Source organism: Lepisosteus oculatus, chromosome 4 (assembly GCF_040954835.1).
Source record: "Lepisosteus oculatus isolate fLepOcu1 chromosome 4, fLepOcu1.hap2, whole genome shotgun sequence".
Taxonomy (NCBI): Eukaryota; Metazoa; Chordata; class Actinopteri; order Semionotiformes; family Lepisosteidae; genus Lepisosteus; species Lepisosteus oculatus.
In genome coordinates, this window is record NC_090699.1 from 27478882 (window position 1) to 27501334 (window position 22453).

General features: G+C 36.1%; 1 protein-coding gene across 1 annotated transcript in view; it reads right to left on the reverse strand.

Annotated features, from left to right (window-relative positions):
- Positions 1-4206: 4206 nt before the first annotated feature.
- Positions 4207-22453, reverse strand: part of bub3 (BUB3 mitotic checkpoint protein) — a 126235-nt gene continuing 107988 nt past the window's right edge. Inside the window, exon 8 of the mRNA XM_069189007.1 lies at positions 4207-4824. Within this exon, the coding sequence (XP_069045108.1) occupies positions 4791-4824 (34 nt within the window). The 3' untranslated portion in view covers positions 4207-4790. The remainder of the gene's footprint in view (positions 4825-22453) is intronic.

A 22453-nucleotide genomic window follows, 5' to 3' on the forward strand; every position in this document is an offset into this window, starting at 1 on the left:
CATCTTCATGAGTCTGTAATCTCAGCATTTATGTATTTTTTTTACTTATATTCCTTCAGTGTTGGCCAGCTCCTGTCCAGTCCTGTTTTACGTCAACTTTCATTTACTGAGCTGATCTGACCTGATAGCTTGATTGATTGCCATAAAAATTAACTTTTGTGCTTTCTAATTTATGATAGTTTAATATTTTGTTGAAAACGTGCAGAATTGTGGATCTTGGGGGCAGTACATAACAGTATCTATTCTAGTGATTGTTAAATTAATTAGTTGTCATTTTATGGGTTTTTGTCATAAACATTATGGTTGTGATTGAGACGTTTGTCTTAGCAGATTCCATCACAACCTTCTTATATTTTACTGCAGCATCAGCCAATGAAATTTCAGCAATAGCATTCAGACTTTCATAGAATACTGCAGAAGGCCTTTTGTGGATTTTCTGTCACTTGACATTTATTCTTTCAGAAATATACTTTTTCTATCTTGACTGTGCTGTTCCACATTCTTCAAACCCGCTTCTTATGCTTAAAGCTCAAAATCAGGAAAGATCAGATTAGTCTGTTCAGATAACTCTAATAGATTGCTCTGTATTAATAGATCAAAATACACTGTCACATATAATATTTTTCAAGCAATATTATGCAAAGACTTGCATTCATTTATTTTCCTTTTTCAACAGCTGTCATGATTTTATAGTCCAAGTGCTTCTACAGAACTCGTGAGTGTGCTGTGCTGCAGTCCACATGCAAAGCACATGCAGTGCAACTTAAAATGAAATGAAGGCAAAGCTGAGCTTCACAGTATAGGTAAAAAGATCCTTTGTTAGGGATATGTCTATTTGTTGCTTTACAGACAGGCATCTAATTTAATTGCCTTCATAACACCATTGCCCAGCTGGAGTGTTTCAGCAGAGAGACAATAGAGGAACAATGCACTGGCCTATTTGAAATGTGTCTGATGTGCTGAGGGTCTCCTTCACCTTTTCTTACAGGCACAGGAAAATGATGGGCGTCTTTCGTTCGTTAGCTACACGCATTCTGTCAAAAGAAGTGTTTATGCAGTTACCTAGAAACCTGTATATTGCAATCTGGTATCATCTTTTTTAGAGGCACAGCACGGAGAAGCTCCCCACAGATTGACACTTCTCTTCAGAAAAAGAGACATACCTTGTTCCAATTAACTTGTGAAATCATTGTTGAATTCTAAATTAATTATTCATACAGTGGAATAGGCAGATTTCCATTCTGCTGTAGACCTCATAAAAAGTCAGGTTTGGTACTATCTTGGAAAATGTGATATTTTCACAGAACATGAAAGCACCAAACAGGAGGATGATAAATCCTTAGAAAAAAGTAACGCTTTTGAACATTCCAGAATTATAACTTACATTAGCTCATTTCATTCTACTTTATTATAGGATGCAAAGCAGTACCTCCTGAATGATAAAATAAAGGTTTATTATTTATTTTAAATGTTATCTTCAATGTTTGATGTACTGTATAAAATCATCATTGCTGGCACTGTATGTTAAATTGTGGCCTTAAGATGGCAGTGTTTTGCTACACTTCGCTGCCCACGGCAGGTGTATTCTTGCTGATTAAGAAACAAAGTAACCTTCAGCTCTGCAAGGTTAAAAATCGAGAACTGCTTTGTGAGAATAACATATCACTTTATTTTATTTTTATACAGATTTTACAGTGGTTTCTTTGCCATTGGCTTCTTGTTCTTTCAATAAAAGAGTCAGGTAACAAGCTGACGAACAAATAAAGTAGTCTGTTGTTGAAAATGTTCATTTTTCTACTGTGGAGGTAAGCCTGACCATTTAATTCGGAAGATCCAGAATATACTATTTTCTTGCAGAAGGAAGGCTTCTTGAACAGTAATCAAACAGCTGAAGGTAATTTTCCAGGTGAAGTGAGGACAATTACACACCACAGACCTGACAAATGGGAAAATAACCTGTTTTTATTTGTTTAAATTGCATCATTGTTGGCCCATATTCTTAGTTAGGAACTGATTATTTGGAAATTCCCTTGGTCATGCTGACACAGGGAAGCTACAGTACTTGCATTACGATAGCAGTGGACTCAGATTCATTACATACAGTACTACACTAATGCACTACATTATAATATGCAAGTTATCTGTAACCAGTACCTTAAAAAGTATATATGTTGTTACTGGATGTGTAAATTAGAGAGATACTCATATCTCAAGGTCACCGTTAGAGAAGTAATTTGTCATCTAATTCTTCTGTTGAATTCTGGGTTGAAACATGGTGGAAACTGTCTGATCTTACCAAAACAACGGAGGCCTCCAAGGTATACCGTGTAAACAGGGAGTATACCAAATAGTGTGCCGTAAACTGCATACACCACAGTTTTTTTTTGTGGCCGATATCCATAAGTTAGATAAAAAGGTAATAGGATAAACCACACTACAACCACAGTAGAACCTTAAATGTTAAAAAAGTCAAGGAGACCTTTGGCCCTGGAAATTGTACATAAATAGGCAGATTTTATCTGTTACTGTACCTTTCACCTGTTCTCCATATAACTAGTTAACACTGGGCTACTGTTGGAGGTCACTAGGTCTGCTTTCTTCTTTCTCGTACACCTGGCTAACATCAGCAAGCCTATCAGTGATTCTCAGGGAATAATGAAACCCAGTACCACTTCTTGTGATGGTAACTTGTGACGATACTTACCATAGCGTGCTGATATAGAGCAGATGTGGGGTTGTGGGTCTCTTGATTCCTAATTGTAATATTGACCTGTGAAAATGTATCATTTCTGATTGGTTTTTGGATCTATGTAATCTACATGTTGAAGAATAGGAAAAAAACTTTGTTTTAGTACCGTTAATGGCAATCCCCTTAATAAGCCGTTACAGTATGGTCTCTGCCCCTGAAGCTACTTATATTAAGCAAAAATATGGACAAGTATTGTCAGGTTATTTATCCCTGTCAATTTCTTTGATACCATATACAATATATATATGCCAAATGATGTTCAAAACTACTTTATTCAAACACAGATCAATTCTTTTTTTGTAACTCTCAGTGCCATGCAGGGCATGTAATTATGTACATCCATTGCTAATAGTGCTAAAGTCAAGTGATGCAGTTTACAACTGACATACAGTTAATAGCTTTAGATAGACTAATTAAAGTGCCTGTCATAATTTTCATTTTAATGTCAGCACCGTGGTGTCTTTATATTATTTTTTACAATCAGGTTTTTTAAATTTTTATAAAGATACTATAGATAAGAAATAATGTGAATGTTTTAGGGAAAACAGGTTTACTAACATCAATTACTTTATCTAAGTCCAAGTAAAAATGGGAAAGTGTTACATCTAAACCCAGACTAATTACATCTATTGCATTAAATGAATTGCATTGTATGTAATGGTGCATATATTTTCATTGTTATTATTATGAATGAAACACGTTTATAAAGAAATGTTTGAAAAGACAGGACAGATGGTATACTTAAAATTAATACTAGTAATAAACTGGGATTGTATCTGTAGCTTTTTCTGAAAGTAATCACAGCTCAGGAAACTGTCTGGAAACAGGTGGTAAATACTTCTGTACATTTGATTTTGATTAGAACTGCTTTTGCCAAACCCAGCTCTTCCTTTTTTCTTAGCTCTTCACAGAAGTGAAAAGGCCACTCAAACAGAAAACCACGTACCTCGAAAAAGTGAGGACATTTCAGAAATGTTTGTTTATCACACTCATTTTGTTTAGCAGTTCTGAAAATGCAAGAAGTGGTTTTATCTGACATCCCAGTACAAAAACAGGAAGGGGACAGAGATTGCAGAAGTAACACAATAGGAGGCTGGGAGAGTCACAGGAGTATCAGTTACTATAAGCTGTGCTGAGCAGACGGGAGATTAAGACGTGGATTACTGAACACTTACTACATGTCATACAGAGGAGAATAGGCTGCACTACAGGACTCCCTCAGCTCTGGACAAGTGGTCATTTCTATTACAGGTCAATGCCAGTGTTTTCAGTCATATTTAAATCGCCTGTCAAAATAATGATTGGTCATTGCAAAGCATATAGTGACAGATTTTTCAAAAGCTTTTATTACACAGCTTCGATGACAAATTAGGCATTGTTGGCCAGCACTTGTGAGCCAAGTACTAAAATAATATACAAGTCTGATGGATAATACAGACAGTTTATTTAACCGTTTTTATGAGATCTTGCACAACTATACATTTCAGATACAATTTAAAGGGAACTTTTCAATCATTTTGCTTGTTGGTTCTTATATCAAAATAAGTATCGTTTTTAACCATCTGTAGTTATACTTATTTATATACAGTATCTATAAAATGGTGGATTCCCTCAATTCTACAAGGTAAACCATTGACAGCACATTCATGCACACATATATATTTTTTCCTAATAAACGGATTATCCTGCAATCTCTGGTATTGTTCACAGATATTACAATATTACTAAAAAAAAGAATTAAATTAAATTTCTAGTTGAATGGTCATTGTTCCTGGTATTCTCATACTATTGAGGGAAAGAGATCCTGATGGTGCATTCCATTGCTCTTTTCCTTTCCCATCTAAGAACAATAATCTAGGTGCTGTAAACTGATCTCCCCAAGCTTCAGAGTTGACCTTTAACATTACACTTGACCTCTCACCTCATGAACAAACCCTTGGCAGTAAACCTTGCTTAGACTGTGACCCACATTTCTGCTTGACCAGTCTTGAGGTGAATAGAAGGACAAGCTGGGAGGAGGAAGACAAGAGCTTTTCTGGTCTTAGTCCAAACTGGAGTCCTCTGGTTGCTGAAACCTGAAAGAGAAATTAGACTAAAGCAGCACTGACAGATTAATAGTTTCATCCTTCAAATAAACGCACCTGGCTAGAATTAAATTCCCAAGCACAACTGTATTAATTTGCCCACCATACAAAAGCCAGATTATGGACAGACAGTCTTCCTCAACGGTTCTGTGGACCTTGTTGTGAAACTGTCAATGTCAAGCTCTAAAGTATACTAACAGCAAACCGTTCCATAAACAATTGACAAGTGTTCTATTAAATATTCACTGGGTAAACTGACTGTTAAAAGAAACCCTCTCAAGAGCTTAAATAAGAAAACAAACTCTCTTTCTCCTAAATAGCAGAGTAATGTCACGTTTGGCTTGCTATTGCCCCGATTGTGCATCCATTGATTTTGGGATTTACAAAAGTGATCAACAGTTTACTGTGTTTTAGAAAACTTCAGGCTTTTGTTCAGTGACTGAAATTACTTTCAAGAAATGTGAACAGCTAAAAGTTAGGACTGTATGAAACATGTTTTAATGGTCAGTAAATATCATGATTGGAACTTGAAAACTTCTCACTAATAAAATAAGTCACCAGCCAAATTAAAATTATTGAATTTGCTGTGTCAGATGTCAAATTGCATCAGCCTTCTGCTCCCTTCATCCATGACCTTTTTCATGTCAAGATGAAAGGTGTACATTGAGAGGTAAAGCTGATACCGCCTGTGATTCTATATACTGTGTCCAGTTGTATATGTGTTCCAGAGGAGCTGTGTTTCCTCTGTTCAAAACGCCTTTGTGAGCAACCTTATGAAACACAGCCCCCTGAAAATGCACAGCCCTTGTCCTTCTTCAACAGAGAGGGACATGCAAACCCAACAGGCTCTCATTCAGGCCCATTGTAAACAGGCAGCCCCGCTGAGTCTCGCTGACTGAGCTCCAACAAGCCCTTCATTCATCAGCGCTCACTGCAGCTGAGCTGTTTCCACCCGGGCCAGAATTACAGACCTTTAATCAAACAGAATGTACAAGGCACCTGAACTACTTAACCGCTGTGCTTGTTCGGGGGGCTAAGATAACCAAGTGTAACAAAAAGCCAGAACTTTATCTTTCCCAGGATGAGTACATTTCCTTTCTGTTGTTCCCAACAAAGGGCAGCAGGTACAAATGGTCTGCTATCTGTGTCACTGGGAAGTGGAGAGCAATTTGTTTCTATTAAACAGGACGGTTCTATTTTTTTGATTTTGTTGGCTTTTGTCCTGTAGTAACCTGTGCCAGTCACAGCCTTTAATGTGAACTGCCCTTGACCGGGGGCTGCCGTGCTCAAAGAAGAATTCCCCATTTCTGGCTCAGGTAATTGTGAGAATGCAGAGGGAAAACCCTGGGGTATTCGATTCAAACACACAATCCTCCCGTTCTCAGAATTGCACAAAGAGTAAACTTGAATGCAACATTGAGTTCTGTCAAGCTGCACCTGCTGGTGATTCGTCTCCCCCAGTTCACGGTGGGGTCAGGGCGGCTGAGCTCTACCCCGCGAACTGCTCCCTCCCAGACCGGCCCCGATTAAATCTCTGGCAGCCTGACCTTTCTGATTTATGCTGGACCTGATAAAGCACAAAATACAATGACAAGCAACTATATTTCAAGCTGGAGCCCAATATACAAACTCTTGCACACTGAGATAAAAAAAAAATCAGGTTTAATTTTCGCAAGGTGATTTTTCCTCTTCCCTTCTTGTTTTTTTTAACTTCTAACTCTACATCAACAACTTGTATCATCAAATCCAGAGAACAGCAAAGAAAATTGAATAAAAGAGCTTTGAAACATTTTTTATGGCCATTTTGCTACAACAGACATGTGACTTTTCTAGTTTTAGGTTTACTGGATCTAAATAAAGTGAGTCATTTTTGTTTTGTTTTTTTTGTTTATCTATGAATTTTATTTTCAGATTTCAAGCTACCATGGTTTCTTAATTGAAATATGAGAGAATAGTCATATTTTAATTGTTATTGTTATTCCCATTCTATCTCTTTTGCACTTCATACAGTAGCTTGAAAGATGGGCATTCAGTGGGCATTGTGAAAGGCATTTAAGTCAGATATTCACAAGATAAATGTGCATGGTCTTAAGAAAATATTTCAGCAAGTTGGTTAAGTATTATTAACTTTTAAAAGTTTCAGACATACCAGTATCCTGCTACAAGTTATATGCTTTACCAAACAAACACAACACACAGAAAAACAGATCATGTCTGAGCTGTGTAGTAACACAAAAATTATTTTGATTATTTTGCTCTTGGAAAGTAGTTTAGGTGGTTTAATGATAGCTTTAAAGATTTAAAGATAAAAAATGAAGGGATGTAGATATACAGTTAAGCATTACCACATCTAAGACTGGACACCCATGAACACTCTCTTGTATATTTGTGATCTCCTCTCCCACACAACGCTATTCAACGTTCCTGCACCTTGTACTGCTGTTTAAAAAGTCAACATTAACTTGATCAAAAGCATAAAAGAAGTAAGACATCGTACAGGTAAATAACAGAATCAATAGACAGGTTCTGGTTCAGGTTTGTCTTTTCCTAGTTTCTGTTGCCTGTCTACATTCAATTCTGCCAAACATACAGTACTACTTCTTTACTAACAAGAGCCCAGTATATTCTAAGACAAACATTTGTAGTTTTCTGGAGCAATGATAAGAACATCTCCGCTCTTTTTTCAACAATTTAACCTTTTAGTATTCCTATGTTTCACAGACCTCCAGAGTCTGTGAATGATGTCCCCTGAAACATTTTATTATGACTTTGAAAGTGTAGACTTTAGAGCCCTGGTTCAGGGTTTAAGTTAAAGCTAATACAAGCTTTACCCAGTGAAATCACTTTGATTTTTTTGTACAGAAGCAACAAGCCTTTCATATATTAAGAGAGATTAGAAGATTTGTGATTTGTGTATGCTTTGCTTCATTTTTTAAGTTCTGATTGACTTTAAATTTCATAGAACACTTTTACTAAAGATGGAAATAATGTTTTCTTTTCCATTTGAAAAAAGTAAAGCTGGTAATAAAGGTGGACTGACAGGTAAACAGCTTGTTGTATATTTGTTCCCTATGACTAGCAGGTTCAACACAAATTATTCCAAATACAATAGGAAAGATTCATCTATACGGATTTGCATACTGATGGAATCTGTGATAAAAAGCTGCACTTGAGGAAGTATCCAAATGATGCCTGGGAGGAACTGCTTTTGGGAAAAAGTAGGGAATGTTCTCAATTAGGTAATTGAGGAGATGGCTATAGCACAGTTCTGCAATGTAATGGATCTGAATGTTTGCCAATGGCCTTTAAACCGAAAGCTGAAATAAACCTGATGATGAACAAAATAAATATTTCAAATAAAAAAACACATCTATCAACTGTCCAGCTCACCAGCAACAGTGCAGGGGTCTCAGACTTTGATACTTGGAGCCCCAGTCCATGAAGTTTTGAAAGTAGCCTTTCTAAAGGCCAATTTAACTGTGATCAGTTAAACAGGTGTTGTGTTCAGTAAATCTGAGAAAACTGGAAGCAAAATTTAGAATATCATTCAGCCCTCAAGGACCAGTGTTCCTTTCACTGAAACATTGTTTGCTCAGTTGATCAGTTACTTAAACAAGTAACAGGTAATTTATGGTAACCTACTGTATACGGATATTTGTATTGGAGCTCTCCAGGACCAAGGCTAGAGACTCCCGCAATAGTGTACCTGAAAAAACAATTCACAGAATGATTGATGTATTCCTTATTATTTTCTATATGTTTATGTACAGCTTATATGTCCATATTGTTACTGACAAAAATGCATTTACCTAAAACACCAATGTCATGGTATCAAATAAAAGCTCATTGTACATAGTACTGATTCCGATTTTACTTGGCTTTCCTGTGTTTTACCTTAAAAGACTTTCATTTTTTTCCTAGCAAAAGTGTCCTGTTCTGAGAATTATTGGAGCAGATTAAAAGATAAATGATTACGAAGAATAAACAAAAAAATACAGGCTAAATATGGTTAATTCAAATAATATGATTTGCATATGCCTTAGAAAAGCACATTGTAATATTTAATTTTGCAAAACAAATAAGCAATATTCTTTCTAATCAATAAGAGTGCTGTTTCAGGTACTTTGACTGTATCTTGTACTGCGAAAAATACCACTTGAAATAAAGAATGTGTGTTTCAACATCACATCATTTGTCTATATTAATCAATAATCATTTACTTTATTCTTTCGCTAATGCTGTCCTGTCGGTAAGAATGGGAACATGTCGAATAAAATTAGATAAGAGGTATTTATCCAGAAGCTTTCAAAGCTTCTCTGTTCTTTATTACACTTTCCAGTACAGAGCTCCATCAAGTGTCGTAATGGCTTCCTAAAAGAGAACACAGATTAGGCATGGAGAACTCAGTTGCTCTTTCATTAAGTTTGTCTTGTTGCAGTTACCTTAAACCAAAGTGAAAATCATGTTCTACTTAAAAAACATTACTCCTACAGTACGTGTTTATTCTTCTTCTTGTGCCTTTGACGCAGTCTTCCATGTTTGTTTTCATTCTATTTAATCTCTTTAAGACATAAATCACTGAACTGCGGGATTAATTAGACCAGTTTAACAACTTTTCTCAGGTCTTCTGACACTGCTGTTGTTAAAAGACATAGGAAACCTGCAGACAAATTAGCTCTCCAAGACTGGGACTGGTCACTCCACCTCTGCTGTAAAGCATCAATCATGTCTCTCACAGCTCAGGCAAGGCATTTTGCTCATGGGTAGGCCACGGGGCCTGAGGGGCAGTGAAGGTCCTACATGTTATGCAAGCCCAATGATCCTATAATATGGCACTACACTACTGTTGTTTCAGGTGATCCAGCAACAGTAGGGTTTACTGCATTCCAGGTGAGGTCTCTATATATTCACATATCTTGTTCAGTTTATTGACTTTCATACAAAGAGCAAATTATCTCTCATCGCTGGAGAAATCTTTCTAGATATAAAGATGAATGACTGGACAGTAAAGCAATATTCCAAGTAAATTTTATTTTGAATCCATAGCGTTCCACAAAAAAAAAAAAGACTCTTTGGTGACAAGTAATCAGAGTTCTGGAATAGGGAGCATTTTCTTATCAAAGAGGAATTAGGCATACATATAAGCATATCAGATCAGCCTCTCCTTTACCAATGGCTCAATTGTCCCTACATCCATCATATCAATCTCTGTGACTGCCAATGCACTTCTGTGGAGAAAACATATCCTTACAGCAAAGCGTTTAACCTCACAATGCTTGGTTGCATGAGTGGCATATAGTGCTCCGGAGACGTCACACTTCTTTTCCTTTGGCAAGTTGCTAATTAGACACTGGACACATATGGTTCAATTAATTTAGCTAATGAGCACCTTTAAAGGCTGAGGAAAAATGTCCCTTTGTGTTTCACTCGTGGAACCCCATCTGGGGCTTTTAGAGGCGTGAAATGCACAGTAATTATTAGTAATCATCACAGACCATCAGAAACTGATCCTAAAGCTGTAATTACATGATAAATGTCTGTATAACACATGCCCCCTATTTTGCAGTACCCAGGAGACTGGGGATAATAGACAACTAACAGGGATACGGCAAAGGCCTTTTATTCCAGCAGAGTCTATTGTTTCTGCACCAATACATTCTGCTGCCGTTTAGCAATACACAAACCACAATCAAAGGGCTGCTCGGCCTTGTTGAAAGCAATGTTTATCACCAGGTTACATTGCTAAAAGCATGGGAGCTTTGGCTTTTCTAAAATGAGACAAATTTGTTCATTTAAGGCCTCCTTGCAGTCACTCTGTCTGCTGTAGGGAAAGCTGATTGCCTTTTCTGTTGAGTACTTTTTTTCCTTACTCTGGGTTCCTTCTTAGAATGAAGCCTTGTTTTCTGCATGTCACAATGCTGCCCGCTGTTGAGAAGATAATTTTATTCCTCGCCTCCCTCTGTCCATGCCTGTCTCAGGCACACCGAATCTATTTAAGCGCACACCTACAGTACAAAGCAGTGATTTGTATCAGTCACAGTCAAAAACTAGATTTCTATGGTGATTTTCAATGTTTTTATGGTTCACAGCACAATCTGATCCTGAGTATTTGGAACACGTTTTAACAGGTGAAAGTACAAAATATAGAAAAATGCAAAATAGGTATGTAAAATGGAAAAAAGCTTTTTTTTCACTTAAGTGAACACCCTTTTTAGATGGATATTACTGTATGTGGTGAGATAGAAAAGTGGGACACTAAAATTATTACAAAGTTGCCCTGTTGATTACCTTGAAAATCATACTGTACATTTTGTTATTTTCTCTTAATTTGTTTATCAGGCCTAACCTTCTTTAGTTCCTGTTACCAATATGTCTGTGTACAGCAAGAAATAAACATCCAGGTATGTTCCAAAACCTGAGAAAATTAGAAATCTCTCACATCATTGAAAATGTTAAAAATGTAGAATTTCTAGGACTCCTGTATTTTTGCTGGAATAGGCATGTCTGCTCACATCGTCATAATGCTTTTGAACATACTGTATGTTTGATCGAATGTTATAGATAGATAGATCAGCATAGCCTCTCCTCTCATTGCTACTAAAGAACTGAGGAATCATAACTATTTAATAGCAATACAAATATAAACTTTTAAACTTTAGAAAATAAACATTTTCTAAACATTATCATAAAAATAAATAAAATACTGTCTGCTATCAGGAACCATGTTTATTTTTTTTTATTGGAGCAGGACAACAGGCATCAGTTATTCCAATTTTACACTGCCAGCCTTCCAAGCCTTGTTAGCTTCAGCACAAACATAATACTGTTGTTGGGAATTACAGTTTATTACAATATGCAGAACAGTGCAGGCAGAGCTGCTGTTCCTCTGCAAAACACTTTGAACTTTGTGTTTAAGTTTAAAGCTCCACAGACTGGCTAGCACTCATCCTTCTCAGACTTATTTCTTGGGGAAGTATTAAGTAGCTTCAGGACAGACAAGCTCAGTCTTCTCCAATGTAACTGTGCATTAAATCCAGGGGTTGGAATAAGAGAACCAACAATCAGCTAATTCATTTCTTCAACATTTTTCTTTACGCCCCACAAAGTAAACCCATCCACCCACTTTAATTACAGGAGATTATTAATAAGATTTTCATCAAAACAGGAGTCACGGTGAAAAAATGCATAATTTCTTATGTCAACATACCGTACATAAACCTTTATACAGACACGATATTTTTATCGTATAATTGTAGGCCGTTAGCACTTGTTGTGTACATTTTTCTTTAGAATTTATTGTAGACTGTACTGTATGTCTACAGTCTCTACATTAAGTATTTGGAGATTTGGAGTAAATCTTTTTAAAGATTTTTTTTAAAGAACTCAAGATTTTCTATTGTTATTGTACATATGATAAAGCTGCTGATTTATGTTAATACGAGACACCTTTCAGAAACAGATTGATTAAATTTGCTCGAAACCAGTTAACAGACTTTGAAAATACACTACAATAGGAGATTGTGATAACTGATTCTCTAATATGCTGCAGTTTTAATGCAAATAAGGCAGAAGAAGGCAAACAGTGAATAAAATGTTTGTTTTTTTGCTTTTCCATTGAACTGTTTGGTTGAAGAGCAAATTTAATTGTAATATACAACATATGATCAGATACGCATGCAAACCTTTTTTTTTACTCTCTGATGAATGTGAAAACGAAGAAAAAATATCCATGCATTTGCCTGAGATTTGCCTACTCTCCATTAAACAATAACTGTGTCTATGCTCTAAGCAGTCGTTGGGACTATGACACAATTTAGCTGTGCCACTTGGAAGCCACAATACCTAATGCCGTTAAACAAATGACAAGGCTAGAGTATTTATCCTTTAAAAAACAATAACAATATTGAGAGTTTCAACTGTTCTGAATTTCAGGTGCTCATAAATTAAACATTTTTAAAAGCTGTTGTACTGGACCTGACATTTATTTCTACCGAATAATTTCTCTTTACACACCCATCTCAAATAACATTAATAGAACACCATAAGATTTTTAGGAATAAGAAGAAATTATTTTTATTCATGTTTTTGAAAGATACCTGTTAATTAAGCATGAAGGATATTTTAGACCATTGTATTCTTTTGGCTGCTATGGCATATGGACTTCTGCAAAATTATCTGTTGTCATACTCTAAGCAGAGTGAGAATTTGCTTAAGTTCTCAATATAGATATTCTATACATTTATTTTAAGTCTGCATACTCAGTCTTAAATTTTCTCATTTGTGATACATAACCCACTTGAATAATTCTGAAAAATGTAAGATATCCATAACAATAGTAAAATGCTGTAGTCATTGTCACAATGACAGCATATTATCAAAAATATTTTTTCTTCAAATTATACTCGCTAAATAATTATATTTAGCTCGGCATCTTAGAATTATTTTCTTTGTAAGAGTAAGACATTGAATACCATTAAATTGTGCCCAAAATGGATCAATTGTACATTCTATATTGTAAATCGACATATTGTATTGTACTAATCTGTGAACAGATTCACCAAGAATAAACTCTTACAAAACGAGTGTAACTCATTACAAATGACAAACTGTAGTAAAAAGAAATTTTGGAAGTCACAAAAAGATCACTTTTTGACCATAAACCATTGGTAGCATGGAAACACATATTCCTTTACAACTTATAAGCTTATACACACTGTAGTTCAGAGTCTATGGTACTTGCAGTTTGGCCTACTAAATATGCACACAGTAGGCCTCTGTAATATTTCAGAACTGGGTTCACAGATATTTAGCAGTTTTGGAAAGTAAGGCATTTAGTGTTTAAAGAGGATGAAATGATGGGTGCATGAAGATGAATAAAATATTCTTTCTCTCTCCCTCGGGTAGGATACAGGCACTTGAAAAGTCCCGCCATTCCCAAAGGGTGGTGCTATGATGCTATACAGTGAGCGTCCTCTAGATGGCAACAATGGCTGATTAAATAAAAGGCAGGGTGGTCGAGTTCCACTTCAGCAAGAATAAATCCCTAATTTGAAATACAGTCCTGTCTTTCTTGCTGAGTGTCCAGAATGAACCAGAACACTGTACCTATGATTCAGGCACTGTTTCTGATGTCAATTATTACCCACATGTAGAGCTTTAAGAAATTGTGTACTTCACTACTCTTTTTTTCCGCAAGTAGTGGTTGACCTGATATCAAGACTGGTGTTATGCTTGTGGTATCCATACTAGCACTTCTTTCCCTACACTGTTCAGAACAGGCCAGGCTTCTAAGAGCCTAATTCAACAGAATCTACCTTTCCATTCATAAGATAAAAAAGACTTTGAGCAGTGGTGGATTAACCAATACCTGTATCCTCTCAATAGCCATATCGAAAAGCATGGCTCGCCTTCTTCTGCACAACATTCCCCTATGTAGTTTTCCTGCTGAGTCTAGAGTGATTGATTGATCATCCCTGCTCCCCTCTGCATTGGGGGTATTTGTATGACACTAGTTACACACCTCTTTTGTAATATAAGCAATCAAAAACATTACAGATTCTGTATCCTCAATCATCTACCATAATTTATATTCAGAAAAATAACAATGTGCAAAATCATACCCCAATGCACATTTTCATTTGAAATGATTATTAACCATTTTTTATCCATACAGTATACCTGAAATTGTTTTAAAAATGAACAATTAGAAAAGAAAAAACTAAAAAAATGCAGAACAACTCAATAATTCAAAACATCTCTTTAAAATGCAACCTACACCTGCACTTGAATCATCTTGAGATTATAATATTTATTAATGTCTTTATCAGTGGAAACACAGGGCCTATACTGTATGTGGTAAACACCATCTGTCCTATGTGCTATGCAAAAGAGTAAATCTCAATTCAAATCATAAAAGTAGAATAAAAACAAGCAATAAAAAAATAATTGGGCATATTAAACATCCCTAGTGCCACACAAATGTGGCTGCAATTCAAGCTTAAAGTAGACCAAAATAAGAAAAAAGACCTTTTAAAAAGTCACCCATAGAATTATTTTTCAAAATGGCAGGAATTCCTTAATTGATGCTGATATTTAAGGAATTAATGAGTCCCTACAGTCTATATGAACCCTGGGCTCTTTTCGTAGCAGCCTTTTCATAGTGTAATGAACAGGCAGTCCAGCTACTCTGTTGGTGGAATCATGATAGTGATAGCGCCATTGATTACCAGATGCTGTGCTGGGTGTGGAATGCACAGCTTTTTATTTCTAAGAGAGATTGGTGTTGTTCACAAACAGGACAGGTTTTCCAGAAAGCATCACAACGTCAGTTGCTGAACTCTCTTAATTAAAGAAAAGCAGCATTTCTGAGTGGAGGCTTGGATACAAGGGCATTCCTGATCTTTACTCTGGCAACCTGTACTCTGAGCTTCACCAAATCATTTTCATAAGCAGAGAAAAAAAGATGTAAAAAATGCAGTGTAGCATAGACTTTGTGGGACAGTTACTCACTTCCTGTGGATTTGTTTTTTACATTTAACACTTGCATATAAATTATATTATTTTAAACAAATAATAATCGGCACCTCTCTCTGTTCCTCTCTCTTTATGATATACTCCAACAACTTAAGTTGATCTATTAGAAAAAATAATTAGGATACAGTTAGAGTTTGATGAGCCTGATATTTTGTAAAAGGTCTGAATTGAACTTAAGGTGTACTCATCTAATCAAGTTAAAGTAAAGCAATATAAAACTGACACAATTAGATAGTAAAGGTCTTGTCTATAAAAAAAATGTTTGACAAATTACAGTATACATCTTGAGCTTTAATGTTAGTAATAACTCTATTATACGGATTTTAATGTAGCCAAAGTTGTCACCAGGTTAAATTTGGTATTTTTTGTTGTTCTTGTTAACAGTAAGTTGATAAAGAGCTTCATTCTCTATAAACATAGGAGAAATGCTGGCATCACAGAACTTCAGAAAGCAAGACAAGCCTGACTTCTTAATGTACATTTTACTTAACTATCTAATTAACTACTGAAGGACCTAGATCACGAAGAATACAAAATGGCACATTATAACCTTCATACAGAGAGTAACAGTGGATGAAGGTTTCCTATGTTCAAACGAAATCTGAAATCAAATGGAAGATCTCCAGTGTATTCCTGAAGAGGTATTGCAAAAAAATAAAATCTGTCTGGATCCAGCATTCTCCTAGTTTGCCCTGTGCTCTCTATACTGTGCTCAGACATCCACAAACATGTCTTCTCAGACATACTGTAATTCACATGTACTGCACACTTACATTGCATAAAACAAACCAGTACAACAGTGTTTTCATGCTGCTGTTGATGTTTTGGAATAAAATATAGTCTTGGGGGCCATATGTCAAGTCACCACATTTCTGATCTTATCCTTGTGATTTTTGAATGTTAATCAAAACAAGTGAGTTCTCCTTTTACACTGCTCTGATACAATACTGCCGATTCTCTTGTAGGATTGCTACCAAAAGTCACTTCAAGCACATACTGTACATCCAAAACAACTGGATCTTAACCAACACTAAAACAATTAATTAGTCCTCCTTTTCTGTTTCAGAAAAAATGAGTTATTTAATTTTTCTTGACAAATTCCAGGGGGGCAGGCCTTTCAAGGCTGAAAATGACCTATAATTTGCTACTAACAAATGCTTCAGACTGGGAATAAAGGCTTTTCATTAGGCATGCCTGAATCAGAAACAGCTTAGTCAAAGGGTCCTTTGTCTAATTGCTTACCATTAAAAATAACATGTGGCAAAGGGGTTTAGACACTGTTTTCAAACACTGTGAAATCGCATCATTGGCCCTTCAAAAACCCAATAATAATTGAACAATTAAACTTTAGCAGCCTAATTACCACTTCACTGCTGCAAACAGTACTGTAAATCACAGAAACCTGTCTCTGTTCAAATGAAGTCTATCGAGAATATTTCAGTATCATTTGGTTATCTGTGCACTGTTCAGTCGTAGGTACAGTACCTTGTTTATGAATAAATGTTTTAAGTATCTTTGGATAATGTCACACCTAAAAATTAAACTAACAAATAAAGCAAAACCCAGAAAAACACATTATCCATAGACCTAAACCAACATGGTTAATGCAAGTAAAAAGAATGATCATTTATTTTGGGCTTCATTTCAATTTTTCTGTAGAAAAAAGACACCCTCTTCTCATTAAGTTAAGGACCATTTGTCAGAAGTGTGGATTTTAAACAGTGCAGGTTTATGATTTCCAAATAAATCCATTTACACGTTAATAAATTCATTGTGGAGTCCTAATTCCTTTCACACTGTCCCCTTCTAGGTGTGTTTGGAGTTGAATATATCTTTTGTGTTATGAGAAGAGGGCTTTTGTAAAATTACATGAACACATAATGATGCTAATCATAAATTTGCATTTCAAGATCGACTATCATGTATATAAAGAATAATTACCCCTTTCTTTTTTAGATTTACCCCTGATCTGTTTTGAGATGATGCGGCAAACAATTAATGAAAACTGGTAAACACATGTTCTTTTAGCATTTGCCTGGTATTGTACGGTCTTGCATCTCACATGAGGATGGGTTCTGTGGTGGCACCACTGGTGACCTTTCCTTTAATGTTCAGCTAGCTTCATTCAACAGCAAAAGCAGCACAATGTGACAGTACTTGAGTTACAATTCAATTTTCAAAGCAGCAGGTGTGTTTTTAGTTACTTGCCAATAAAAAATGTGCCACACATTAGTACATGGATTTAACCCCAAATCATAAGAAACAAAGGCTCAATCAAAGCCCAGTTTTAATTTGTTTTATTTTTCCTTTTTTTATTTAGCTTTTTTAATATCTGACAAAAGCTCGTAATCGGTGATTGCATTTATTGTATTACCTTGTCGTAATGCGCATTTACTGTAACCTGCTGTTAATTTTTTCCCACCTGTGATAAACCCAAGTGAGGTATTCATGTGTGATTTAGTCATTCCTGACTCTGGCAAACACTTTCAAAAATCTGACGTTGATGAGTTTTTTCCCTGTCATTCATCAGCAGATTTAGTGTTGTTTAATGTTGTTTGTTCCTTGTCTTTGCTAAGTTTTCAAGAGCTGTTAAAAAGGAGTTGGAGAGGAGGTCACATTGTAATCACACACCCAGTAGACTAGAGGGGATGAATGGCCTCCTCTCATCTGTAACATTACTCACAATCTTATGTGAGTGGTGGTTAGCCATTCTTGTCTTTATAACCTGGACTGTCATTTCCTCTGCCAGGTGAGTTTAGGCTAAACACTGACATATAAAGTACACTATCAATTGTATATTCATTGCCTTGTCTCATGGGACTTGGGACTTTGTTCTCTTATTTACCTTAAAATTGAACACAAACGACACTTGAATGTAATTGAAAATATTGCTTTTATAAAGGAAAAAAAACTATTTATAATATGTACGGTATCCCTCAGCTACTTTAAGCATATTTATTTATATACAGTACATGTGCTTCATTCTCTCTGCAATGACATGTTCGTGCATCGGAATATCTTTTTTAAGTACAGACATGCCACTAAACAATACTACTGTACCTAAGAACCAACTGATACCGCCTGTGTTGTTAGTCATTTGTCTCTCCAGGTTCATGTGGGCTTTCTCTGCTAGATTAATCGGGGTCTCTAAATTGTTCCTGCGTGTGTGTCCTGAGATGCACTGATACTCGATCCAGAGTTTAGTCCTGCGTTGGGTTTGCCAGGTGTCTTCACAACACCTTTTGCTTATTGATATGATATTAATGTTTGCATTGTGCATATTTAAGAACAGCAGAAAGGCCACAAAGATGCGAGGGTTATTTAGCGCATGCAGCTTGTATGGGTGCTGGGTAATAATGAAGATCTTTATGTTTCTTACAACAAGCCGCATTCTCAGCTTTGACAGCATGGATGTGTACAGTATCCAGTTCCACACTCACAAAATCATTTGTGTAAAGTTTTCATTTTATCTGACTACATGAAATGTAGTACTTTCATCTAAAAGTTGTGCATTTTTAATGGACAAATTTGAATTCATTTCTTTCAAAACTGGTGAGGCAATTATTGATATAAAAATCTGAGCACAAGGCTTAAACAGGACTGAGCATATGGCCTTCCAGTTTTTCTCTTGAACCTACAGCATTCTGCTCTATTTAAACCAGTGAATATGATTTGGGAAATGCAAGTCAGCCTTTCTTGCAAAAAAGAGGAACATATCTGTCTTGCATGAAGGCATAAACGTCTTGACCACAAGAGATATTATCAGAAAATTTCAATGCTATTTTCCTAAACAGAAGACATTTCTCAGTGAGGGAAAAAATAGAGTCTCTGTTTTAGTTAGCGATAAATTGTAAGCAGTTTTTATTTACTATAGAGGTGTTATATGGCCTTGTTGCTTTGCATTATTTAGGCATACTGAACACATGGTATTTACGTATGCAAACCCACTGGTAATCTTCACAAAGGTGTAAGTCAGGTGCACCAGGAAATTAGTTGCTGGTAAATGTATTAATACACCTAATGGTCAAATCTGATTATCAAAAGTTGCTAAACAGCCATCAGAATGAGTAACCTATCCCTGTTTGGACAAAGTGTGAATTGTTCAAACCATTTTCATTTTTACATCTGCTAATAGCGTTAACAGGGACCAAAGTACCTCATTTACATAGCTATGTTTACAAGTGTCTTAACTGCACTGGACTTACTGTTTGCCTGTCCTCTGACAGTACGGGCATAGCAAAACCTGCTGGGTAGATCTGGTTATTAAAAGAAAAAAAAAACAATGGCATTAACATATGGTCATGAACTGCCCTGAAATATGCTTTTTGTCTCTAGGGTCGACAGGTATAATCTGTTTACACTTATTGAGCCCTCCAAATCTAATCTGACAGTAAAGTCAAAACTGTTATTTTTTGCTTCACACAGTGGGCAAGCAATTTGTATTTGTGACCATGTGATTAATGTGAATGATAAGTACAACATTTAATTTTACTTTTAGGGAATTCAATGCTTTCAACCCAGTGATTTTAGGTGACCAAAACTATTCAATCACATTCACTTTAAGTAAATTTCAGAGGGCAAATGTCAGTATGTGGTTTCATACCACGTTTGAGGCAAACACTACATGAAGTCTGCGATCCACTCAGCTCACCAGTCTGTGCAATCATCTGAGGTGCTTTTCGAAGCCTAGGCATGCACGGCCATTTTTAGAACTGACTCGCTCATCTTTATTGATGATGCAATTGATCATGGAAACAGCAGAATTAATACTGAGATTTACAGAAACATATATCTGCCTGCTTATGTATAAGAATATATTTCTATATACTGTATTTGGAGGCACAGCACCATGTAACATGACAAAGAACCAAAACATACAGCCCATGAAACCAAGGAGTTAATCAGGAGAAAATTATTAGACTAGTCAAATCACTCTCCAGAGTTAAGTTCAATGGATTAATATAATTTACACATGCTGACAGAAAAAAGTCAGAACAACAGAAGATGTTTCAAGATGTTCTAAAACACAAAAGGGCTTCAGAAAAAGTCTCGGTGAATCATGATCTGCATGCAGCTATTGTCTCAAAACAGTGCAACCAAACAGTGACTTTTACACTGTCAATACTTAACTTTAGTTATGGTCACTTAAAACCATTGTTATGAAACCAAAATATGTATTTGTAATAATAATATGATTAAAAAATTAAATGTATGCACATAATTACCAAGCAATTAAACATATACATTTTACTAATCCTGTGTCTCTCATGTATTCAGGTAATTCACCAAGTTTTGGCAATATCTTCTGATTTTGCTGTACAAAGATTGTGTTAGTTTGATATGCTTTACCAGAAATAATATAAATATTTTGTAGCATGGGACATGGGGCTGGGTTTAATTGCAGTAGTTGCACATCATCATCATCATCATCATCATTATTATGTACAATAACCATTTTGTAATACTTGTTGTGCACTAGGTGGTGCCCCATCTTTATGAACTGGCCCTCTTGATCCTGTTTCATCATTCTTGATTCTGCTATAAAGTACACAGAACTTTTTCATTTACATGTCCTGTTTACTAAACTTGAAAAGTACAATAAATCGCCTGAAGAGTAAATACACAGGAGCAAACATTTCTTATTATTGTTTCAGAAATTACATAAATCTTTGTAAGTTGAAACTTAAACCATGTTTAGTATATCTGTAAGAAAGAGTGGGCATCTGACCACTGGTAGTGCAGTGATTAGCAGTGCTACCTTGCAGCACTGGGGCCCAGGGTTCAATTCTGGATCTGTGGTGCTATATGCATGGGGTTTGTACTGTATGCTCTCCTCCTGTTTGTATGTTTTTTTGCCAGGTGCTCTGGTTACCTCCCAGAGTACAAAGACACACTGGGAAGATAAGCCCTGGTGTGTGTCTGTGTTTGTCTGTGTGTGCCCTGCGATGGAGTTGTGTCCCCCCCAGTGTGCCCTTTGACTGCCAGGATAGACTTTGGTTTCCCTGTGACCATGAATTGGATAAAGTGGTTACAAAATGGGTGGATATTCAACAAACTTTATTGATCAGGAATAAGGGAAGTGCACAAAAACAACTAATCCTTTTCAAAGCCTGCTTCTTCAAACACTTTTCCATTTTTATATATTTCTACTACCCGCAGGTACTGCTTTGCAATTTCATGTATATCTTTTAAGATGTGATGCAGAGGTACAGGTCTACAACCTGTGAGTTTTTTATATATTATTTTCTTTTTCCCTAAACTGTCAGTGTAAATATTTGACTTGTCAAAGAGAAGTTCTCATCTAGTGAGGTGAGATTGGTAGCAGCACTATGATACTTCTAGCTAATGTTCTAAAATCATCAGGGATACTGTGGCTTCTTCAGCTTTCATCTTAAATTCAAAGGCCTCAATCAAAAGTAAAAAATGAATATAAGAATCTTCTGCATCATGTTTGTCCAGAAACAAAGGCTAAATGGAGTGGATACTAAGCCCTGTGTGAAAGCTGCATTTTGTTCACCTGTGACTTCAGCTATTCATGGCACAATAGAAAACATTAATCCAGATAACTGACACTTAAAAAGATCCTCCCATGTGCCCTTCTCTGTTGCATCATTTTTCTTCCCTTTATTGGAACGGTCCATTTTGAAACTCATCTCTTGCAGAAGATCAAATATCAACACGCCTTTTTGAGGAACTGTTTTTTTTTTACCCAAATGCGCTACTGTTCTCAGGAGAGCAGCCAGCACTGTACAATGTACTGTTATTAGATTATTAAGATGACACTTTTATACAAAATTAACATATGATTAACACATAAACATTTAGGAACCTGTTACTGCAGCTGGGTTTACTGGAGTAAAAGTACAGTACCTTACTCAAAAGGTCAGCCGCATCCTCGCACAGGATATCAACCTATGATGACAGGTAGTCCACAGCCAGTAGCACTAATCCACCAAAAGGTCTTCCTGGGTTCCAAAAGTAGCCAAATGTTCATTCCCTAATTCCTAAACTATGCAACTCCATTGGTGTGTATTGAGTGCAGCAGGTGTGGGCATTCAGATACTTCTGCAGAGTTCACCTGTGGACA